The 22,286-nt window shown below is 45.9% G+C and overlaps 1 protein-coding gene across 4 annotated transcripts in view; it reads right to left on the bottom strand.

The window, feature by feature from the left end:
• TEAD4 (TEA domain transcription factor 4) overlaps nt 1-22,286 on the bottom strand; it is a 346,867-nt gene that overhangs the window by 72,178 nt on the left and 252,403 nt on the right. For all 4 annotated transcript variants that reach the window (XM_030214440.1, XM_030214441.1, XM_030214439.1 and 1 more), the window contains one exon: nt 4,241-4,371. In XM_030214440.1, the coding sequence (XP_030070300.1) occupies nt 4,241-4,371 (131 nt within the window). The remainder of the gene's footprint in view (nt 1-4,240; nt 4,372-22,286) is intronic.

Below are 22,286 nucleotides of genomic sequence, written 5' to 3'. Positions count from 1 at the left end.
AAAGCTGATGAGTCAGAGAAACTGAATGAAATCTCTATAAACCTGGAAAATGTAATTGCTCAATTTGACAAATTAAAGAGTAGCAAATCGCCTGGACTGGATGGTATTCATCCCAGAGTACTGATAGAAGTGAAACCTGAGCTTGAGAACTATTGTTAATAGTATGTAATTTATCTTTAAAACCAAGCATGGTACTGGATGATTGGCCAATGTAACTCCTTGTTTAAAAAAGGTTCCAGAAGTGATCCAGGAAATTATAGACCGGTGAGCCTGATGTTGGTACCAGGCAAAATGGAATAGACTATTCTAAAGAACAAAATTACAGAGCATATTCAAAAGCATGGTTTAATGAGACAACACCAACATGTAGTTAGTGAAGGGAAATCTTGCCTCACCAATCTACTACATTTCTTTGAAGGGGTGAACAAACATGTGGTTAAAGGTGAGCTGGTTGATATTGAGGGGCATAATCGAACGAAAACGTCTATCTCCATGGGCGTTTATCTCCGAGAACGGGTCCGTGAAGGGGCGGACCAAACCGTATTTTCGAAAAAAATAGACGACCATGTTTTATTCGACAATTTGTGAGCTGGGCGTTTTTGTTTTTCAGCGATAATGGAAAATGAAAGCGCCCAGCTCAAAAACGAATAAATCCAAGGCATTTGTTCGTGGGAGGGGCCAGGATTCGTAGTGCACTGGTCCCCCTCACATGCCAGGACACCAACCGGGCACCCTAGGGGACACTTTTACAAAAACGAAAAAAAGGTAAAAGAGCTCCCAGGTGCATAGCACCCTTCCCTTGTGTGTTGAGCCCCCCAAATCCCCCTCAAAACCCACTGCCCACAAGTCTACACCATTACTATAGCCCTAAGGGGTGAAGGGGGGGCACCTATATGTGGGTACAGTGGGTTTGGGGGGTTGGATGACTAAGCATTAAGCAGCACAATTGTAACAGGTAGGGGGAGATGGGCCTGGGTCCACCTGCCTGAAGTCCACTGCACCCCCTAACAACTGCTCCAGGGACCTGCATACTGCTGCCAGGGAGGTGGGTATGACATTTGAGGGTGAAAATAAAAATTTGTGAAACATCATTTTTTGTGGTGGGAGGGGGTTAGTGACCACTGGGGGAGTCAGGGGAGGTCATCCCCGATTCCCTCTGGGGGTAATCTGGTCATTTAGGGCACTTTTTGGGGCCTTATTCGTGAAAAAACAGGGTCCAGGAAAAGTGCCCTAAATTCTAGCTACAAACGCATACTTTTTTTTCCATTATCGGCGAAAGTCGCCCATCTCTGTTCGGGTGATAACCATGCCCCAGTCCCGCCTTCACCACGCCTCCGACACGCCCCCGTCAACTTTGTACGCTTCCACGATGGAGTGCAGATGAAAACGTCCAAGTTCGGCTTTCGATTATACCGCGTTATTCGTTTTTGTGAGATAAACGTCCATCTCCCAATTTAGGTCGGAACTTGGGCGTTTTTCTCGTTCGATTATAAGCAGGATTGTGTATCTGGATTTTCAAAAGGCATTTGACAAAGTACCTCATGAAAGACACCTGAGAACACTGGAGAGTCATGGGATAGAAGGCAGTGTTCTACTGTGAATTAAAAACTGGTTGACAGAATACAGAGAATAGGGTTAAATGGTTAGTATACTCAAAGGAGAAGTGTAGATAGTGGGGTTCCCCAGGGCTCTGTGCTGGGACCGCTGCTTATTAACATATTTATAAATGATCTAGAGATGGGAGTAACTAGTGAGGTAATTATATTTGCTGATGACAAAGTTATTCAAAGTTGTTAAATCACAAGAGGATTGTGAAAAATTACAAGAGGACCTTATGAGACTGGGCATCCAAATGGCAGATGACGTTTAATGTGAGCAAGTGCAAAGAGATGCATGTGGGAAAAAGTAACCTGAATTTTAGTTACATGATGCAAGGTTCCTCTGATCAGTGTGTGGCAGAGGCTAAGAAAACAAATTGAATGTTAGGTATTATTAGGAAAGGAATTGAAAACAAAAATGAGAATGTTATAATGTCTTTGTATTGCTCTATGCTGCGACCTCACCTCAAATATTGTGTGCAATTCTGCTAAAAGATATAGTGGAATAAGAAAAGGTACAGAGAAGGGTGGCGAAAGTGATAACGGGGATGGGACAACTTCCCTATGGGGAAAGGCTAAAGTGGCTAGGTTTCTTCTGCATGGAGAAAGGAAGGCTGAGGTGAGATATGATAGAGGTCTATAAAATAATGAGTGGAGTGGAATGGGTAGACGTGAGTAACTTGTTTACTCTTTTCAAAAATGTTAGGACTAGGGGGCATGCAATGAAGCTACAAAGTAGTAAATTTAAAACAAATCGGAGAAACTATTTCTTCACTTAACGTGTGATTGAACTCTGGAATTCGTTGCCAGAGAATGTGGTAAAAGCAGTTAGCTTGGCAGGGTTTAAAAAAGGTTTGGATAGCTTTGTAAAAAAAAAAAAAGTCAATAAGTAATTATTTAGATGGACTTGGGGAAATTCCACTGCTTATTTCTAGGATAAGCAGCACAAAATCCATTGTACAGTTTTGGGATCTTGCCAGGTTCTTTTAATCTGGATTGGCCAATGTTGGAAACAGGATGCTGGGCTTGATAGATCTTCAGTCTGCCCCTGTATAGCAACACTTGTGTACTTTTATCTATATCTATCTACATATATCTAACTACCTATATATGTATATAGATATAGATATCCCCCGCCCTAAAGGCACAAAGCAAAAAAAAAATAAGAAAAAAATGAATCCTGATATTCAAAAGCTCACCACATTCACCACCTGCTGGAGACTGAGAATACTGATTCTAGCAGGGACAGTACAAGGCTCTTATTGGCTCACTCAAGAATCTGAATTCTCAGTCTTCATCTGCTGGTAGACATTGGCAACCCATCAGTCTTCTCTGGGCTGGTCTGGAGGGATGCTACGGAAAGTAAAAATTTACATTTCATGGCTTCAGTTGCTTAATTGGCTGAATTTATATATATAAGTGCCTGGAATATGGCTTATATGTGCAGAAGGTAATTCTTAAAGGGTCGTCTAAAGTTGGGTGCTAGGCACACTAAGCACAGATTCTATAACAACAATTGCACTTTTGGTTTTTGTGGGTTGTGGTTGTATATTGTTTTTGAGTTTGATCTCTGATACAGGTATTGGAATCACAATGTTATCCTTTCAGGTTTGCTGCTTGAGGACAGTATGATGGAAATCTCAATAAACAAATAGGCTACACACAATGTTCCACTCTATTATGATTGTTTGCAACTTTTGCTTTATCCTGTAGGCTTTAAATATATATACTGCATTCATGGATATCCCCACAGCTATAGAAGATACTGTCCCTCAGGATAAGACTGGAACACAATGACAATGTTTAATTGTTCCTTAAATTCTGTATAAATGTATCTAATTCAGAATTTTATTAAGGACTTAAAGCTATGAGGTTGCTTTAGGTAACATAGTACATGGCCCAGCACTTCAGAGATAAGTGGAAGTTGTATGTAGCAAGAGCGAGACTCGCTAATATGGCATTTGATGTAGATGTGGCAAGCTGGAATGGGAAGGGGCATCCAAAATGGGAATGGCCTGCAGCATTAATGTTACCACAGAATGTAACTATAAAAATTTAACTATGTGTCTATAGTTAATTGCTTCATTGGTGTGGTATATGTGTCAATGCACTTTATTGTCTTATATGACTCCAGCCATGCCCCAACCAAAGCATGTATGTTTCACTGCTAACATGAGTGAGTTTAAAAACTCATCTACAAACTAGATGGTGCCCTGTGCAAACATGAAGAATGGTGCCCTCCACTGTAGGAGTAAAGTCCCTCCCCCACCTGGGGCATTGCAGGCAGCAGTGTCCCTTCAAAGCCATGGCATTATCCTGCTTTCCCTGATGCTGCAGTTAGGGGGCACCCTTTCTAAACTGCACACGCTTCACATATTCCTAAAGCTGCTCATCTACATTTTCAATTCTATTGTATGGTTCTCTTTTTGTTTCAATGGAGCTTATCTTTCCTGTACACACCCGATGTACCCCATCAGGCTTCCCATTTCCTAATGTACATAATTGCTCCTCCTAGGCTGTCATCTCATCTATGCACTGTTTATATGATTTGTGTTTCATTTCCCATTCCTCAAGTTACATCTAGATAAACACAAACAGGGACCATAGATACCTAAAGACTGGTACCGAGCTCTGGATCTTACTGTGTCTGGATCTTGTTGCTGTTCCAGAAATGCAGAGAATTCCAACATCCGAAGCTTGGAGCTCGCAATGCTTCTTCCTTGCCAAGGTGGGGCTGCTGGTGCTGCTGAGAGACCAGTAGGGGATTCAAATCCTAAATACACAGGAAGGCCAGATGAAAAGGGTTGTACTGCTTTCATCCTAACTTCTACCGCAGTCACAGATGGACACCCGGAGCTCTACAATTTCCTGTTCAGAAATCAAGGCTTGAAAGAAAAGACTCAGGGGCTGATGCTCAAAAGCTAACACTGGCATTAAAGGCAGTTAGCGCCACACTAGCGCACAAGTTAATGTGCACAGAAGGTTCAGAGGACTCTAGTGCGAGTAATCATGTGCATGTCAAACATGGCCACAAATTATATTTAAATGCATTCAATGCTCAGACAGCAGCACAGAAGCAAATGCTGACCTTAGCACTGAAAACTAATTGCCAGTTCAGGGGTGGCAATGAAGATTTTCAGGAGATTTCTTGTCAATTTGGCACATTAAGGTGCAGATTTTGTTCTCTTTTATAACGGAATAAAAAGTCTATGTATGTTTTAAGTGCCGATAGTGAGAAACAAATGTGTGTGAGCCCAAGCAGAACCAAAAGTAAAAACTCACACTGGCACCTGTTTATCTGCACTTAAATATCAGCCTTAAAATGCAAATAATTTTTAAAAGGTTCATAATTAAAGCACAGAAGACAGTACTGATGTGTGTCTGCATTTCTGGTTTTGTCTGGAGTTGGACATGCACACAAGAGCCTGTTTATCGCAAAATCCTTGTGTACAAATGCCAGGTCAGGGCCCCTACTTTCGGTTTCATAGTGTGATTTCACCCTGCATAAAACTTTGAGCATTGGTTAGCTCTTTTACTGTGCTGTTATCACGCTATAGGGTTCTGCGTTGTGGGCCTTTGTGCAAACGTTTTGAGCATCGACCCCCAGAGAGGGCAGTCTTCTAAACTATCCAGCCAGGTTAATACAGATTAATATCTCTCAACTGCTCTCCTTAGCCTAGTTAAAAGTAAGTAAGATCCTCCAGAGCATATGTACTTTTAACAGGGTTGCGAAGAGATGTTCCTAGATGTTTTCTGGAATCAGAAGATGAAAAGAGGGTGCAAATGTGACATTTGTTTTCAAGTATGTGTACTGCGTTCCCCTCTTGGCCATGCAAAGTATGTGCATATTTTTAAAGCAAATACTTTACAGTAATTTTCAAAGAGAAACTACCCATGCTGTTTCATTTTGAAAATTAGTGTAAAGTGCCTGTGTATCTGACAATTCCCTGGGTTATTTGAACATTTTTTCCAACATAGTAAATGCTCATTTCATTGTACCAAATGATGGCTGTTTCTGAACTTCTTCACAAAAGTAAACAATACACTTGAGTAAGCTAGAATGAGACACAAAGAGGGGCATTTTCGATAGAACGTCTAAATCAGAATTTGGATGTTTTACAAAAACGTCCAAATTCTGAACAGCAAAGAAGGTCATTTTCGAAAAAGATAGACGTCTATCTTTTATGTTCGAAAATGCTATGGATGTCTTGTGATTTGGACATTTTGTGATTTGGATGTCCTTCTTTTCAGTCCATTTTCGAACAAAAAATGTCCAAATGCACAACATCCAAAACAGAGGAAGAGTGGCTTAATGGTTAGTGCAGCGGGCTTTGATCCTGGCAACATGGGTTCAATTACCACTGCTGCTCCTTGTGACTTTGGGTAACTCAAATGCATAAGGGGCATTTTTGGATATGACATCTAAGTCTGTTTTACTTTTTGGTCCATTTTCAAACAAATACATCCAAATTCAAAACGTACAAAATACAAAAGAAAATCCACAATAAAGTGAAACCATTCACATGTTCTAAGTGTGGTAAAAGCTTTGGTTGTAATGTAAATCTCAAAGTTCATCAGAAAGTCCACACAGGAGAGAAACCATTTGAATGTATAGAGTCTGGTAAAAGCATTGGTCAGAAGGTAAACCTCATAATCCACCAGAGAATACACACAGGAGTGAAACCATTTACATGTCCTGAGTGTGGTAAAAGCTTTGGTTGGAAAGAAAGCCTCACGTGGCATCAGAGAATCCACACAGGGATGAAACCATTTACATGGACTGAGGAGGTAAAAGCTTCAGTTGCATTGGGACATGTAATTAGGGAATGTACACTCTTGCTATGAAGTATGGAAAAATAGCACTCTGGTATTTAGATATATGTAATGAGACCTCTTTTTCATCTATAGATCTGAATTCAAAGCCCAAATCTAATAATAAACAATAGACACAAGGTTCAGAAAGCTTGGCATCACGTAGAATAGTGGAAAAGTAACATCTCAGGAAAGCAATAGGGCCTCCTTGGGGGCACTGCAATGGACTTTATAAAATGCTTCCAGGTACACATCTCATCATTGCTCCCTTACCTTGTCTGCTGAGCCCCCCCCCCTCCCCAAACACACTACCCCAACTGTACACCACTACCATAGACCTTACAGGTGAAGGGAGCACCAATATGTGGGTAGAGTGGGTTTTGGAGGGCTCACAGTTTCCTCCACAAGTGTAACAAGTAGGGGGAGGGAGAAGCCTGGGTCCAACTGTCTGCAGTGCACTGCACCACTACTAGACTACTCCAGGGACCTGCATGCTATTCTAATTGACCTGAGTATAACATCTGAGGCTGGCAAGTAATATTTTTAGATTTCAGCAAAGCTTTTGACACGGTTCCCCACAGGAGGCTCTTGAATAAACTTGACAGGCTGAAGATAGGACCCAACGTGGTGAACTGGATTAGGAACTGGTTGATGGACAGATGCCAGAGGGTGGTGGTTAATGGAATTCGCTCGAAAGAGGGAAAGATGAGTAGTGGAGTGCTTCAGGGATCGGTGCTGGGGCCAATTCTGTTCAATATATTTGTGAGTGACATTGCCGAAGGGTTAAAAGGTAAAGTTTGCCTTTTTGCGGATGATACTAAGATTTGTAACAGAGTGGACACCCGGGAGGGAGTGGAAAACATGAAAAATGCTCTGCGGAAGCTAGAAGAATAGTCTAAGGTTTGGCAATTACAATTCAATGCGAAGAAATACAAAGTGATGCACTTAGGGAGTAGAAATCCACGGGAGACGCATGTGTTAGGCGGTGAGAGTCTGATATGTACGGATGGGGTTAGGGATCTTGGGGTGATAGTATCTGAGGATCTGAAGGCGATGAAAACAGTGTGACAAGGCAGTGGCCATAGCTAGAAGGTTGCTAGGCTGTATAGAGAGAGGTGTGACCAGCAGAAGAAAAGAGGTTTTAATGCCCCTGTATCAGTGGCGTAGCCACAGATGGGCCTGGGTGGGCCGGGGCCCATCCATTTAGGGCTCAGGCCCACCCAACAGCAGCACATATTTAGTGCTATCTAGTGGGGATCCCAAGCTTCGCCAGCTGAAAACCTCCCCTTGATGGTACTGAAAGCACTGCTTTCCACTTCAGCAGTCTAAGCTTCCTAAGCTGCTGATATTGGCCTCATCGGATTGGGGGGGGGGAGGAGAACACTTGGTGCCCACCTACTTCTTGACTAGGCCCACCCAAAATCTGCTGTCTGGTTATGCCCCTGCCCTGTATAAGTCGTTGGTGAGGCCCCACCTGGAGTATTGTGTTCAGTTTTGGAGGCCGTATCTTGCTAAGGATGTAAAAAGAATTGAAGAGGTGCAAAGAAAGGCTACGAGAATGGTATGGGATTTGCGTTACAAGACGTACGAGGAGACACTTGCTGACCTGAACATGTATACCCTGGAGGAAAGGAGAAACAGGGGTGATATGATACAGATGTTCAAATATTTGAAAGGTATTAATCCGCAAATGAACCTTTTCTGGAGATGGGAAGGCGGTAGAACTAGAGGACATGAAATGAGATTGAAGGGGGCAGACTCAAGACAAATGTCAGGAGAGAGTGGTGGATACTTGGAATGCCCTCCCGCGGGAGGTGTTGGAGATGAAAACGGTAACGGAATTCAAAAATGAGTGGGATAAACATAAAGGAATCCTGTTCAGAAGGAATGGATCCTCAGAAGCTTAGCTGAGATTGGGTGGCAGAGCCGGTCGGGGGGAGGCGGGCCTGGTGGTTGGGAGGCAGGGCTAGTGCTGGGCAAGACTTCTACGGTCTGTGCCCTGAAAATGGCAGATACAAATCAAGGTAAGGTATACACAAAAGTAGCACATATGAGTTTATCTTGTTGGGCAGACTGGATGTACCGTGCAGGTCTTTTTCTGCCGTCATCTACTATGTTACTATGTAATCACATTTTGGGGGGTGGAAGGGGGATAGTGACCACTGGGGGAGTAAGGGGATGTGATCCCCGATTCCCTCCAGTGGTCATCTGGTCATTTGGGGCACCTCTTGTGTGGAATAGAGGAGTAGCCTAGTGGTTAGTGTAACAGACTTTGATCCTGGGGAAGTGGGTTCAACTCCCACTGCAGCTATTTGTATTAAAAACAGGTCTAGCTCAAAACATCTAAATTTTACTCTTGGATGTTTTTGTTTTGTTCCATTATGGTTGAAAGACGTCTAAGTCTTAGGAACGCCCAAGTCCCGCCTTGAACACGCCCCTGGCACACCCCCTTGAAATTTAGCCGTCCATCTGACGGACTTCAGAGAAAAACATCTAAAAAGAGGTTTCAAAAATACTGATTTGGACGTTTTTGTGAGATAAAAGTCCAAATGCAGACATGTCACTTATTGGATGTTTTTCTCTTTTGAAAATGCCCCTGATAGTCTCTGCAATGCTATTTTCAACTAATTTCATTTCTATTTCAACTAATTTCATTTCTACATGCAAATGAGAATGACCTACAGTGATAAAGGAGGTCTACCATGAATATTCACAGAATACCATCATACAGTGGCATAGCCAGACAGCCAATTTTGGGTGGGCCTGAGCCCAAAGTGGGTGGGCACAAAATTTTCTCTCTGTCCCTGCCCCCTTCCTCCCCGCACTCTCCACATCTCCCCCGGCACCTCACAATTCAAAATATACTTTAGCTCATAAAGATCCCCAAGCTCTGTCAGCTGAAAACTTCCTCCAAAGACAGCCAGAAATCCCTTTTACCAAGCTTGGCAGGCAGCAGTAGCAACAATGCTTTGAGACACCGATGCTGGCACCCCATGCATGCTTAGTTATCGGTGGCTCAAGGATGTTGCCGCCATCTGCCAGGCTTAGTAGAAGGGAGTTCTGGCTGCTTTTAGAGGTGGTCCTCAGCTGATATAGGTTGGGGATCCCCACCAGCTACAGCAAGGGTCAGGACTAGTGTTAGACATGCTAGGGCCCAGACTCTCACCAAATACAGAACAAGGGATCACAAATTAGAAAAAAAAATATGTAGACAAAAATTGAACTTGGAACCTTGGCATGTTACAGTGGAGAAATAAAATCAGAAATGTATTTCTTTTTTCTACTGAACACAATAAAATGATATCCACTATGCACATTTCTCAAGCTAACAAATTTCAGTTAATAAATTCAAAATAAAATGTCTTTTCTACCTTTGTTGTCTGGTCATTTTATTTTTCCATTATGTTGGTTCAATTTTCTCTTTTTCACTTTCCTGTCTTTCTGTTAATTCTCCTTCAAGCAGCTGCTATTCATTTGTCTTTTCTCCATTCTCATTCCATTCCCTCACTACACTGACATATTGATGTTTGTTTCATTTTAGCTCTTTCCTATCTTTTTTTTTCTTTCCTACTCTGTCTGTCCACTCAAATTTCATCTTCTAATCCTTTTCCTTTTTACTTTTCAGATACCTATCAGATTTCCATCTCCTTCTTTCACCCACTAGCTCTCCTATTCCCCATCTCATTCCTTCTCCAGCCTTCCATCTTCAATCTACTCCCCGTAATCACTATCATCCTCTCGTTCATTTCCTTACCACCTCCCTTGGCCTTCCTCATGGTTCCACCATCCCAGTGTCTGCCTCCTTCCAACCCTTCTAGCCCAGCATCTGCTCCCTCTTTCTCCTCTCTCCACCCTCTATCCCCTCCTAGTATCTTCCTGTCCTTTCTCTCTTTCCTCTTGCCCCTTCCCCCAGTGGCCAGCATTTCTCCCCCTCTTCCCTCCCACCCGCATTCCAGCATTTCTCCCTGTCTTCTACCCCTGGATCCTACATCTCCCTCCTTCACCCTCATGTTCAACATTGTTCCCTCTTTTCCTCTTCTCTCTCACCCTTGCATCCCAAGTCTAACATGTTTCCCCCTTGCAGCATCTCTCCTACCACCATGTAACATTTCTCCATCATCCCTCTCTCCCCTGTGCATTACCTTTTCCTCCCCTCCCTCCCAGGTCCAACATTTCTCTTTCTTTTGTCATTCACCCCTCCTTCCCTCCCCACCCTACCCTACATCCAGCAATTATCCCTCTCTCTCCCCCCCATATCCCAATAATGATCCCCTTTCTTCTACTCTCCCATGCATGTCTCCCTCTCCTACACCCCCCTGCATCTCTCCCTCCACTCCCTAACAATTTCCCTCACTCCTACACCCCCTCTGTAGCATCTCTTTTCTTTCCCTCCCCTCCACTCCCACGCAGCCCAACAATTTTATCTTCTCTTTACCCCCCCCCCCCCCCCCCCATATGCAGCATCACCGGCTTTCCCACTCGCTAGTCACCAAACAACTGAACGCCCAGCTCCTTTCTTGGTCCCGTCTGAGCCAGCTGGCAGCAGCGATTTTCTTCTAGCTTCGGTCCCTGCATTCTTCGATCGTCGCCGGCAGTGCTGCCATTCACACAGGCAGCTCTGCTCCCCTCTGCCGCGTCTATCCGGCCCTCCTACGTAAACAGGAAGTGCATCAGAGAGGGCCGGATGGACGTGGCAGAGGGGGGCGGAGCTGCCTGTGTGAATGGCAGCGCTGCTGGCGACGATCAAAGAAAAGAATACAGGGACCGAGGCAGCGCCGGCGGGGAGAACAAGAATTTCCATTGCAGCCGGACGCCGGAGAAAAGGCAGCGAGCGAGCAACGTGGGCGGGCCTGGAGGGAAAGTGGGTGGGCCTGGGCCCACCCAGGCCCACCCGTGGCTACGCCCCTGCCATCATATATGAGCATTGTAATCCCTCACCATATGAGGCAATAATTTTGGAAATAGCAACTGTTTAAAAATCAGCCCCCTGATATTCAGCCGGCGGTGGTCAGCATTTTTTTAAATGCTGATTGTCGCAGGCTGAATTATCCCCCAATAATCAGTGCTGGTCCATGTTATTGGAAGATAATTTTGGAAGGGCAGGCTGCTGAAGCTTATGTGGGCCTGGCCAATTTTCAGCCATGCCCGCTAAGAGAGTTATGTGGGCCCTGGCTAAATATCAGGCCAGGACCCACATAACATTTTGTTTTAAAGCCTCCCGATCCCCTCCCTACCACCCTCCATCCCTCCACCCACACCCTGGTTCTACCTGGTTCCCTGATGATCCAACATAGGTCTTTGGGGGCAGGCGTGCAGCTCCATTACTCCTTCCCCCTCACAACTAATTTCAAAATTGCTGCTGTGACCTCTCACAGCAGCTCACGGTTCAACATGAAGTACTGCGAGCTGCCGTAAGAGGGCTGGAGCGAGGGGGGAGGTGTCATGTCCCCTACCTCAACGCAAGCGGCGTCCTCGGGCTGCGCAGGGTCCCATTGACACACACACTTGACTGGCACAGCCCTGAGCCATGTGTGTGTAGTTCTTCTCTGGCTGCAGGCTCCTTGATTGCTTTGCTTCCATGCACCTGGCTCTGCTCTCTCTCTGCCTGGCTTCCAGGCTCCTTGATTGCTTTGCTTCCACCCACCTGGGTCTGCTCTTCCTTTGCCTGGCTTCCCTTACTTCTCTCCTATTGGTCTTCCGGTTCCTCCTTCCCCTTCTTCAGACACCAGCACTTTTATCAGCTGAGCTCTCCCCAGACTCCTTGTTTCGGCTTCTACTTTGGTAGGTGTTACTTGCTCAGTAGTGTGCTTCTCCTCTACTTTGTTCTTCATTGCTGACTCTGCCTGTACATGGATTACCCTTGTGTCTGCTGCCTGCCTACTGACCTTGCCTGTACCTGGATTACTCTTCTGTCGGCTGCCTGCCTACTGACCTTGCCTGTACCTGGATTACTCTTGTGTCTGCTGCCTGCCTACTGACCTTGCTTGTACCTGGATTACTCTCGTGTCTACTGCCTGCCTACTGACCTTGCCTGTACCTGGATTACTCTTGTGTCTGCTGCCTGCCTACTGACCTTGCCTGTACCTGGATTACTCTCGTGTCTACTGCCTGCCTACTGACTTTGCCTGTACTTGGATCATTCTCTTGCCTGCTGCCTGTCTGGCGGTCACGTTCATCACCCCACTTCCTGCTCCATCTCGTAGGCCCTGCAGGCCGCCCACACCTAGGGGCTCAACCTCTGGGGAAAGTCAGTGCAGGTGAAACCCGGGTTTGTCCGGCCACCAAGCAGAACCTGGTCCGAGTACCGGGCTCGGCAGCGCTCTACTTGGTACAAGAACTCACAGGTCTGACAGGAGGAGAGATGGAGGGAGGCAGGGAGGGGATCGGGAGGGTTTTAGAACACACTTTAGCACAGAAACTGTAGTTACGGCAATCCTTAGTGAGGTTCACTCACTCCTGGATCAGAATCAGATTACTCTTGCCTTCTCATTAGACATCAGAACCATTTCATCTAGCTGATCATTCTCTTCTACTAGCACGTCTTTCTGGTTATGGTTTGTCAGCTATTGTGCTATCCTAGTTTCAATCTTTCCTGCAAGACAGAACTTTTATGGTCTCCACTCCAACAGCAGTCTCCGCTACTCAACAGCTACATTGCGGTGCTCCATAGGGCACCATTTTATCCCCTCTTTTGTTTAATCTTTTTCTAAGTCCCCTGGTAGCTCTGATTTAAGAATTTGCAATTTCTTTTTGCATTTATGCCGATGAAATTCTTTTGTTATTTCACACACATCTGGTTAACCCTGATTTGGCTCCATTAAAGATGTTTAGAGAAAGTTGCTCGTTGGTTGTCAGAAAACTGCTTAGTCTTAAATCCTGACAAAAACTGTTGCCTGTTGACTTACAGGTTCTCTTCCCCGTCCATCATCAGCTCTGAATCTTTTAGGTTTATCACTAACACTAATTGATTATTTTCACTACTTGGGTATCATTTTTGATTCTCAACTATCCTTTGCACCTCAAACTTCAGCTTTATGCAAATCAGGTATTTTTGCACTGCATCAACTGAAGACAGTAAGGATTTTGTTTGACCATAATTCTTTTCATTCCTTGCTCCTCCCTTTGTTCATGTCCAGATTGGATTACTGTAATATTGTATATACTGATATCTCTTATTCTGTCTTGAAACATTTACAGACTCTTCAGAACTGTGCTATACAACTTCTTTGTCATGCTAATTAGTTTTCTCATGTGACTCCTTTACTTAAAGGACATCATTGGTTACCGGTTGAATATAGGGTTAAATTCAAGATTTTACTTCTTTTGTTTAAGGCCTATCATATAGGCATACTTGTCTATCTTCACAATTTAACCAATCCTTATACTCTGCTGCGATCACTGCGTTCTCTCAATGATCATAGATTAGTCTTTCCCAGCCTGCAACTGGCACATTATGAATCTACACGACACTGTGCCTTCTTTTTTTGTTGCCCTAGTGCTTTGGAATTCGTTCCCATTATTGATTCAAGGAGAACAATCTATTAAAAACTTCAAAACTGCAATTAAGACCTGTTTTTTTTAACCAGGCTTATACAACATGATTGGGGTAGGGGGTATCCAGGGGTCCCAGTCTACTATGTCCTGTATTGAGTATTGTCTCTGGAAACTATTGGCTATCTTTGTATGAATGATTTCTGTCCTTTCATGAACTGTAGTTCTTTTCTATTAATTTCTTTATGTAATTTTAGATTGCAAACTGTTTTGTTCTGCCTTGTCAGTTAAAGGCAGTATAGAAAGTCAAAAATAAATAATTAAGCAAACAAACAAGCGGTGGCTAGGTTCTGGTTCCATGAGACTTCCATTCACAACTATCCCGTGGGAGGTGGTGGAAATGAAAATGGTAACAGAATTCAAGCACGCGTGGGATAAACATAAAGGAATCCTGTTCAGAAGGAATGGATCCTAAGGGGCTTAACCGAGATTGGGTGGCAGAGCTGGTGGCGGGAGGCGGGGATAGTGCTGGGCAGACTTATACGGTCTGTGCCAGAACCGGTGGTAGGAAGCGGGGCTGGTGGTTGGGTGGCGGGGATAGCGCTGGGCAGACTTACACGGTCTGTGCCCTGAAAAGGTCAGGTACAAATCAAGGTAAGGTATACACAAAAAGTAGTTTATCTTGATGGGCAGACTGGATGGACCATGCAGGTCTTTTTCTGCCGTCATCTACTATGTTACTATGTTACTATCCTGGTATTCCTTCTTTTATATCTATTTCCCTAATCCAGGGGATCTCAACCCAGTCATCGGGACATACCTAGCCAGTCAGATTTGGAGAATATCCACAATGAATATGCATGAGATAGATTTGCAGAGAATGGAGGTAGTGCATGCAAATTTCTCTCATGCATATTCATTGTGGATATCCTCCAAATCTGACTGGCTAGGTGTGTCCCGAGGACTGGGTTAAGAACCCCTGCTGTAATCCAATCATTCCGTGTTTAATTTACTTGATATACAGTCTTTCATGACTTCACAAAGAGTATTTCAACAGAGTAATGGCACAGATATATGTGCGTAAATGCCAAAATTCTACTTAACTACTATTCTGTAAATACATGCACATTTTACATAGCAGGTATTTTACAGGCATACATACACATAGGCAGAGCCTGGACAAAACACGAGCAGGACTCACACTTGCTTGCTTAACTTATAGAATACTATAAGGTACACAAGTATCTTTGGCATTTAGGTATACACATTTTTGCCAGCTCTATGGTTGGCGTAAGTGTTCTCACCTAATGTATAGGCACATATTTTCACTATTACACTAATATTCTATAAAGGAAGGTAGACGCCTACTTGCCTTTATAGAATAGGCTCCTATCAGGTGCTTAGTAACAGGATTGCTTCTATGACAGCAATTCCATAAAGGGGCGCCTATACTTAGATGCCTAGAAGGCGCCTTTTTGGATCCTATCCTATAAGGAAAGTAAGCACCTACTTTCTATTATAGAATGCTAGCATTATAGAGTGCAAATAATCTTGCCACACTTACACAAGCCATACAGCTGGCACAAATGCTTGCACCTAGATATTTTTTTAATGTGTGTAAGATGTGGAGGGGCATTTACGAAAGGTCGTCCAAGTATGAATGAGGAAGCCCTCACGAAGTTGGCCAAAATCAGGTAGGTATAATGGAAAAATAGTATGGACATCCTTAGACATTCCATTATCGCAGTTGAAAACGCCCAAATCAGGGACGCCCAAAGTACAGGAAAAAGGACACCCTTAGACATTCCTTTATCGCAGTTGAAAACGCCCAAATCAGGGACGCCCAAAGTATAGGAAAAATACTGCAAAGACGTCCTTAAAAATTCAATGTATAAAGTATAGTAACTAAAGTAACAAGGACGTGTTTCTCACAGAACTGCCGAAGGATGTCCATCTTACTAGGCCCACCGAAGGACAGCGGCCCTGTAACAGGGACGTCCTTCGGCGGTTCTATGAGAAAGACATCCTTATTACTATACTTTGGACTTCTTTGGTTGTTCCGTAAGTACAGTGCATGTAGTTGCAGACAGCCAGATACGGGAAATATAAAGAATATTCATGTGTAAAATACAGGAACAAGGACATGTGTCTCAGAGAACTGCCGAAGGACGTCCATCTTGCAAGGGCCACCGAAAGACAGTGGGCCTGTAAGAGGGACGTCCTTCGGCAGCTAAGGGAAATATAAGGAACATACATATTTTATTGTGTATATATGAAGAGGTTTGCACACTTGATAATGATTCAGATAAGAAAGACTCCGCACGTGTGAACACGTACTCATACAAATAAAGCCCCGCATGCATGACAACAGTCCATGCACGTCATGGACGTCCATACGACATGGTCGTCCATGTGCTGACTCATCGTCCATATATGGGATGGTCATCCATATATGAAAGTGTGCATACAAGGACGTCCATCACGCATGGGCGTCCATATAAGGCAATGCACGCTTTCCAATGATTGTTCACTGAGAAACATGGCACTGCGAAGAGTCAAATTTCAGCAAGGCTGAAACTATGTGCTTGGTGCAGCTGTGCATCAAGCACAGAAGAATTCTGTTTAGGCACCACCACTACCACCTGCTCCCCAGGACTTTCTCCATCTAAGCCTGGGGTGAAATAAGGGACAGGTTGGAAAGGTAAGTGTTTGCTTCCCCCCCACCTCCTGGGCTATCAGGGCCCCCTCCTGTAGCTACACATATAAGAGCTCCCTCAGCAATGTAAGCACAAACTGTAGTCTGCATTCAAGGGTAATCAGTGATATGTGCACATGCACATCCATTACTAGAATCTACGTACTAGAAAGGAAAAACATTCCCACATCCCTACAATACTGCACACAAATGGTACCCTCTGTCCTCATGTCCACCTCAATGACATCACCTGTACCAATGTAATGCCCCCCCCCCTAATCAGTGTGAGTCTCTCCTATTTGATTTTCAAATGAATTTGTGTGCTGAAGGCAAGAAGGGCCATCCCCTGACTCCTGGTGTACAAACATATCTTGCAGAAGATTTGGCATTCGGAGGGACCTCGAGTCCCTCCAGCGGAAGTTCTGCAGAATCAAGAGGGAGAGCCCTGACATGATCAGGGCAGTGAGACGGCGCCTCAGGGCTCGACGTAAGTATTATAAACAGGGCACCTGTACCCATTTGTAAATGTACAATATCAGTTTTCATGTGGCTAATAGGCAACTAGTAAGTCATAACACCTCTGTCCCAGATCAAGGCCTGAGATGAATGAGATGACATGCCTCACTTCTGTAACCCCCTTTCTGGGGTGGATATGGTTTCATGGTATTCTTGCCTGATGTCCTGCTCTTAGTGGATGTCATAGCATGATTTGAAAGTAATGTAAAGAAATAGTGCTTCCACCCCCCTCCCCCCCTAAAATGGTCATCCTACCATAGTCACAACTCAAAATGCTAACAAGCTGCTGAGGAATGAGTGTTCCCTGCCAACACATCTTATAGTGTATTCCTTTTTCAGACCAGCTTCCAGGGGTCCCTGTCATGTCATCTCATGTATCTCACACCCCATGTGTCTAGCCCAGGGCTCACCACTGACCTCACCTTTCCCCATCCCTGCCTTATGCCAGCCAGCCAGCTCCTGCACTATGCAAGCCATGTTGAAGGTGCTGATCTCAAGGACAATCCTTTTACATACACAGGGCGCCAGCAGCAGGAGGAGGAGGAGGAAGCTGAGGCACCACCAGTGGTGGAAGAGGAGGAGGCAGAAGCAGCAACAACCCAAGCACCAGACCCCTGGCATGACATGCCTCCCCTTGAGGGGGATAAGGGCCCAACCCCACCCACCCTCTCTACCCCATCCCCATCCCCGGCACTGCACCTCCTGCAGCAACTGGTGAATAGCCAAACCAGTTGCTGCAGGAGGTGTCAGCAATCAGGCTGGAGATGGCAGCAATGCGGCAGATTAACGAGCAGCACTTCAGGGTGCAGAGGCTGCTCCTGGTTCTGTTCATTAGCCTGCTGCACAACGCCTTGCAGGGACGAGGATGTGGCCTTCCTTAAAAGACTTGGGGGGGGGGGGGGAATTTGTAAATTGTTATATTTTTTCATTTACTTAAATACACAATTTTATATTTTTCATATAACAGGGTGTTTGTCTCTACTTTGTGCACTACATATTATCAAATGCTGGGGTTGATGTGAGAGGAGGCAGCAATTTGGGTTGCATGACAGGCGAACTGTGACAGAGAAACTTTGGTACATATGTGTGATAAGTGTGGCCATACAGAAGGCCACCTGTTCCTTCCAAACTGCATAGCTGTATGGTAAGGGGGGAGGCTGGGTGGGCATTTCTGTTGAGGAACAGAAATGCCCATCCAGCCTCTCCCCCCTTACCATAGAGCCCCACAGCACAGAGTTGTGTAAATAATAGGTATGTTGTCTAGCACTAGTGATCTGCCAAGTAGAAACTTGGAGATAACCACAGGTAGCGCATAGACGATGTTTGCTCTCTGATCACCAGACACCCTTACCCACAACCAAACCACATTGGTGAGGGTCAGGAAGGAGCTACAAACAGCTGGGTCATCTTTTCACATTGAAGGTATCAGCAATGGTATATGGTGCTGAGGAGAAAAGGGAAAACAATGGTAAAAGCATTAGATTGATGTTTACTTCATCACAATTGCAATATAATACATCAGGTACAGAAGGGCACAGGCTAGGGGAATTATACAGGCACCAGGCTGTAGCCACCTGCAGGTAATTTAGAATAGAAACTGTAATCAGAACCCCTCTCCCTCACCATGACTTAAGGGCTCAAGGCCGTGGTAGGCATGTACCTGTGGCCACCTTGAAAATAGTTTGCAGGATAGAATTTAGAAATGTTGTTCCATAACTATGGAGCATTGTAGGACTGTGTTGAATAATGTGGAAAAGACATTCAGTGCATATATGCTTCCCCCCCTCCCCACCCCCAACAACCTTCAGAATGGGTGGGCACTTCATAAAAAGGGACTGGGGTTCACCACATAAAGAAGGATGGAACCTACACGGGAGCGGTACAGCAGCTCCAACGGCTGGACCACAGTATCGAGGGCCTACGGTGTGACCTGAAAGCACATAGTACAGCCCTGATGCAGCAACAAGTGGCATCTCCTTCCACCGCTGCACAGCAACCACCGGCAAACCTGGTGAAAATAGAGGTAAGATTTGAATGCAGAGAACATAGAGGGAATGGGTAGCCCTTGACCATGAGGGATGCACACATCCATTCTCAGGGCCTCTCCCCCTCCCCCACCCCACAGGCAGTCACAACTGAGTGTGTCCAATAGAGAACAAGACATCTGTACAATGAATTGGGTAGAAACAATCATGGCTCTCAGAGTGCAGTGTATTACTTGACCAGCTGTCCTGCAAGATGCAAGAAGTGTTTGTTTAGCACCTACATAGCAGAAAGGGAAAGGGAAATATACCACCTTTCTGAGGTTTTTGCAACTACATTCAAAGCAGTTTACATATATTCAGGTACTTATTTTGTACCAGGGGCAATGGAGGGTTAAGTGACTTGCCCAGAGTCACAAGGAGCTGTGGTGGGAATCAAACTCAGTTCCCCAGGATCAAAGTCCACTGCACTAACCACTAGGCTACTTGGAAGAGGTGGCTGAGAGGTATGAGCTTACCTTGAACTTGTGATACAAGATTCTTTGCATCGCAATGGTACAATGGCACCAAAGCAACCACCCACCGGCAAGGGTAATTTCAGCGACCCTGAAATTGAACTGCTGGTTCAGGAAATGCAGAGGAGGCACATGCATCTCTTTGCTCCCACGGGCCAGAGGCTAGCTGCTACAACGAAGCAAAGAGAATGGGAGCAGTAAGGGACCGGCTCAATGCGGTCTTCCACTGTGGCAGGGATGTGGAAGACTGCAAACGAAAGTGGCGCCGGCTGAGGCGTGGTGTCATGAGGAAGGCTGGTGCTAACCCCCCAGCAGATGACACCGCTAACTTGACCCCCATTGAGCAAATCATTCATGGGCTCTTGCCCCAGGAGGGGATCCATGGCATTGGGTCCCTTGACACATCAGCACAACCTGAGGGCTCAGGTAGGTTGACCATTAGGAAGCTGGGGTATCTGTTGTGCTGTATCACACTCTGTTTTACACAAATGGGGGACAGTGTGGTGCTCCTCAGTAGGGGAAGGGGTCAGAACACCACATGCAATGCATATCACTATTCATTACAGACCATGACACAGGGAGGGGGAGGGTTTCCAGCAATGTGTGTGTGTAGGTTACCACTGTTTCACAGCTTTGGGGGCCTTCCCCATCACCAAACTCTGCATATCTCCTTCCCACACCTCTGTGCTGTAGCCACTGTGTCCTCTGCACTCCTTCCACAGTTCTATGTGGTGTTGGTGTGTAAATACACAGTGATAGAAATAAATGTCAAGTTACTCTCACACAAAACTTGTCTCGATCAGTCTTTGCCTGGCTCTGACCCCCAGCTGGTGTGCACTCTGCTTTGCTCTGTGGGCAGGAGGTGGAGGGGGCTGCTGCTGTGGTGGCCTTGGCTCTTCTGGGAGGGTCTGTCCTCTGCACATTGCCAAATTATGTGGCATACAGCCTATGACCGAGGGGAAGCAAGCTATGGCGTAGAAGTCAGCCATGTTGTTCTGCAGGGCCTGGGGGGTGGTGGGGAAAGTCAGAGGTGTGAGTAAGGAAGGCATCAAGGAACTGGGTGAGGCAGTTAGAAATAGAAGCCTGGGTGAGACCCGTGTTCACAGATAGGACAGACTGGAAACTCCCAGTGGCCAGAAAAGAGAGAGAAGCAGTGATCTTTAGGTGCACAGGGATGGGGTTGTTCCTATGGGTCCTGGGCTGCAGGAGGAGTTTGAGCTGGTCACAAAGGTGCTGAATGGCAGCCCTATCAAAGCGGTACCTAGTGAGATACTGCTGGTCAGTGAGGTCTAGGAAACTGCTACGAGGCCTGAAAACTCTGGGGCGTACCATCTGCAGTGCCTCCCCTCTTCCTCCAACATGTAAGCCACCTGTGCATTTAGTGCCTCCATTTCCCCACATTACAGGTGCAGTGCAGTGACATCAGTGCTCACCTTTCCCTACCAACTTGGTGAAACACAGCATCAACAAACAGAAGCTGACACTCACTCTCCCACCACCGACAAACACCCACTACAAACTCTCCTGCCACACCCTCTAGCCACTCACTCTCCAAGCAGTCTTCACAAACACGCTGCAGCAGTACACAGGACAAAGGCAGATACACTAAAGCTAAATGAGCCTTTAATGACCCTCCAACGAGGAAAATTTGATCCGTTGCATGCATCAAAGGGCTTTTACCGAGGAAGCCAGCAGCTAACGAAAACGGAATGGAGATGAGCAATTAGTGTGAAAACCCCATTGAAACGACATGCACTAACCTTTTCCGATTGCCTTTACGCAGGAAAAAGGCAGGAAATCTAACGAGAGGTCTGGACCTCTCGTTAGGACAGCTCTGTGCCAGGAAAAATCGTAAAGTGAAACTTTGAGCCAATCCCAGCGCATTAGCAGAGCTAAAAGCGCTGTGATTGGTCCAAAGGACGTCAGAAAACACATCAAATAAAAAAAATTAAAAAAGGATCGGGAGGGGGCAAGGGCGCTCATCAGGAGCGTCCTGTATGGACGGCCTTGCCCCCCCCCCCCGCTGCTCCCCACTTTCCGCCGCTCCCCCCCCCCCGAAAAAGCAAAATGCTAGCTGCCCCGGTCCCCCTCCCTTCCTGTTCCTGTGTTCTGCAGAGCTAACTCCGCCTCCCGTCATTCTTTCGCCCCGTGCCCCGCCCCTGCTGCCCCCCCTGAGGTCGACTACGCCGCTCCCCCCTCCACCGAGACCCCCCTCCCTATTAACGACCCGAGCAGCGCCTCTCACCCAGGGGCGTATCTGCGTGGGGCCTCAGGGGCCTGGGCCCCCGCAGATTTCGCCCTGGACCCCCCTACCGCTGCCAACCCTCCCCCTCCGTTGCTCGCCTACCTTCGCTGGCGGGGGACCCCAACCCCCGCCAGCCGAGGTCCGCGTCCTCCTGCCGCTGCCGGCTGCCTTTGGTCCTTTAATTCTTCCATTGAAGCTGGCGCCGACGAAAGTTTCTTTTGAGTCTGACGTCGCTGCACGTTGTACGTGCAGGACGTCAGACTCAGAAATTGTTTCTGAGTCTGACGTCCTGCACGTACAACGTGCAACGTGCAGCGACGTCAGATTCAAAAGAAACTTTTTCGTCGGCGCCAGCTTCAATGGAAGAATGAAAGGACCAAAGGCAGCCGGCAGCGGCAGGAGGACGCGGACCTCGGCTGGCGGGGGTTGGGG

This window comes from Microcaecilia unicolor, chromosome 9 (assembly GCF_901765095.1).
Source record: "Microcaecilia unicolor chromosome 9, aMicUni1.1, whole genome shotgun sequence".
In the NCBI taxonomy this organism is placed as follows: domain Eukaryota; kingdom Metazoa; phylum Chordata; class Amphibia; order Gymnophiona; family Siphonopidae; genus Microcaecilia; species Microcaecilia unicolor.
This window is presented reverse-complemented; position numbering and strand designations above follow the sequence as displayed.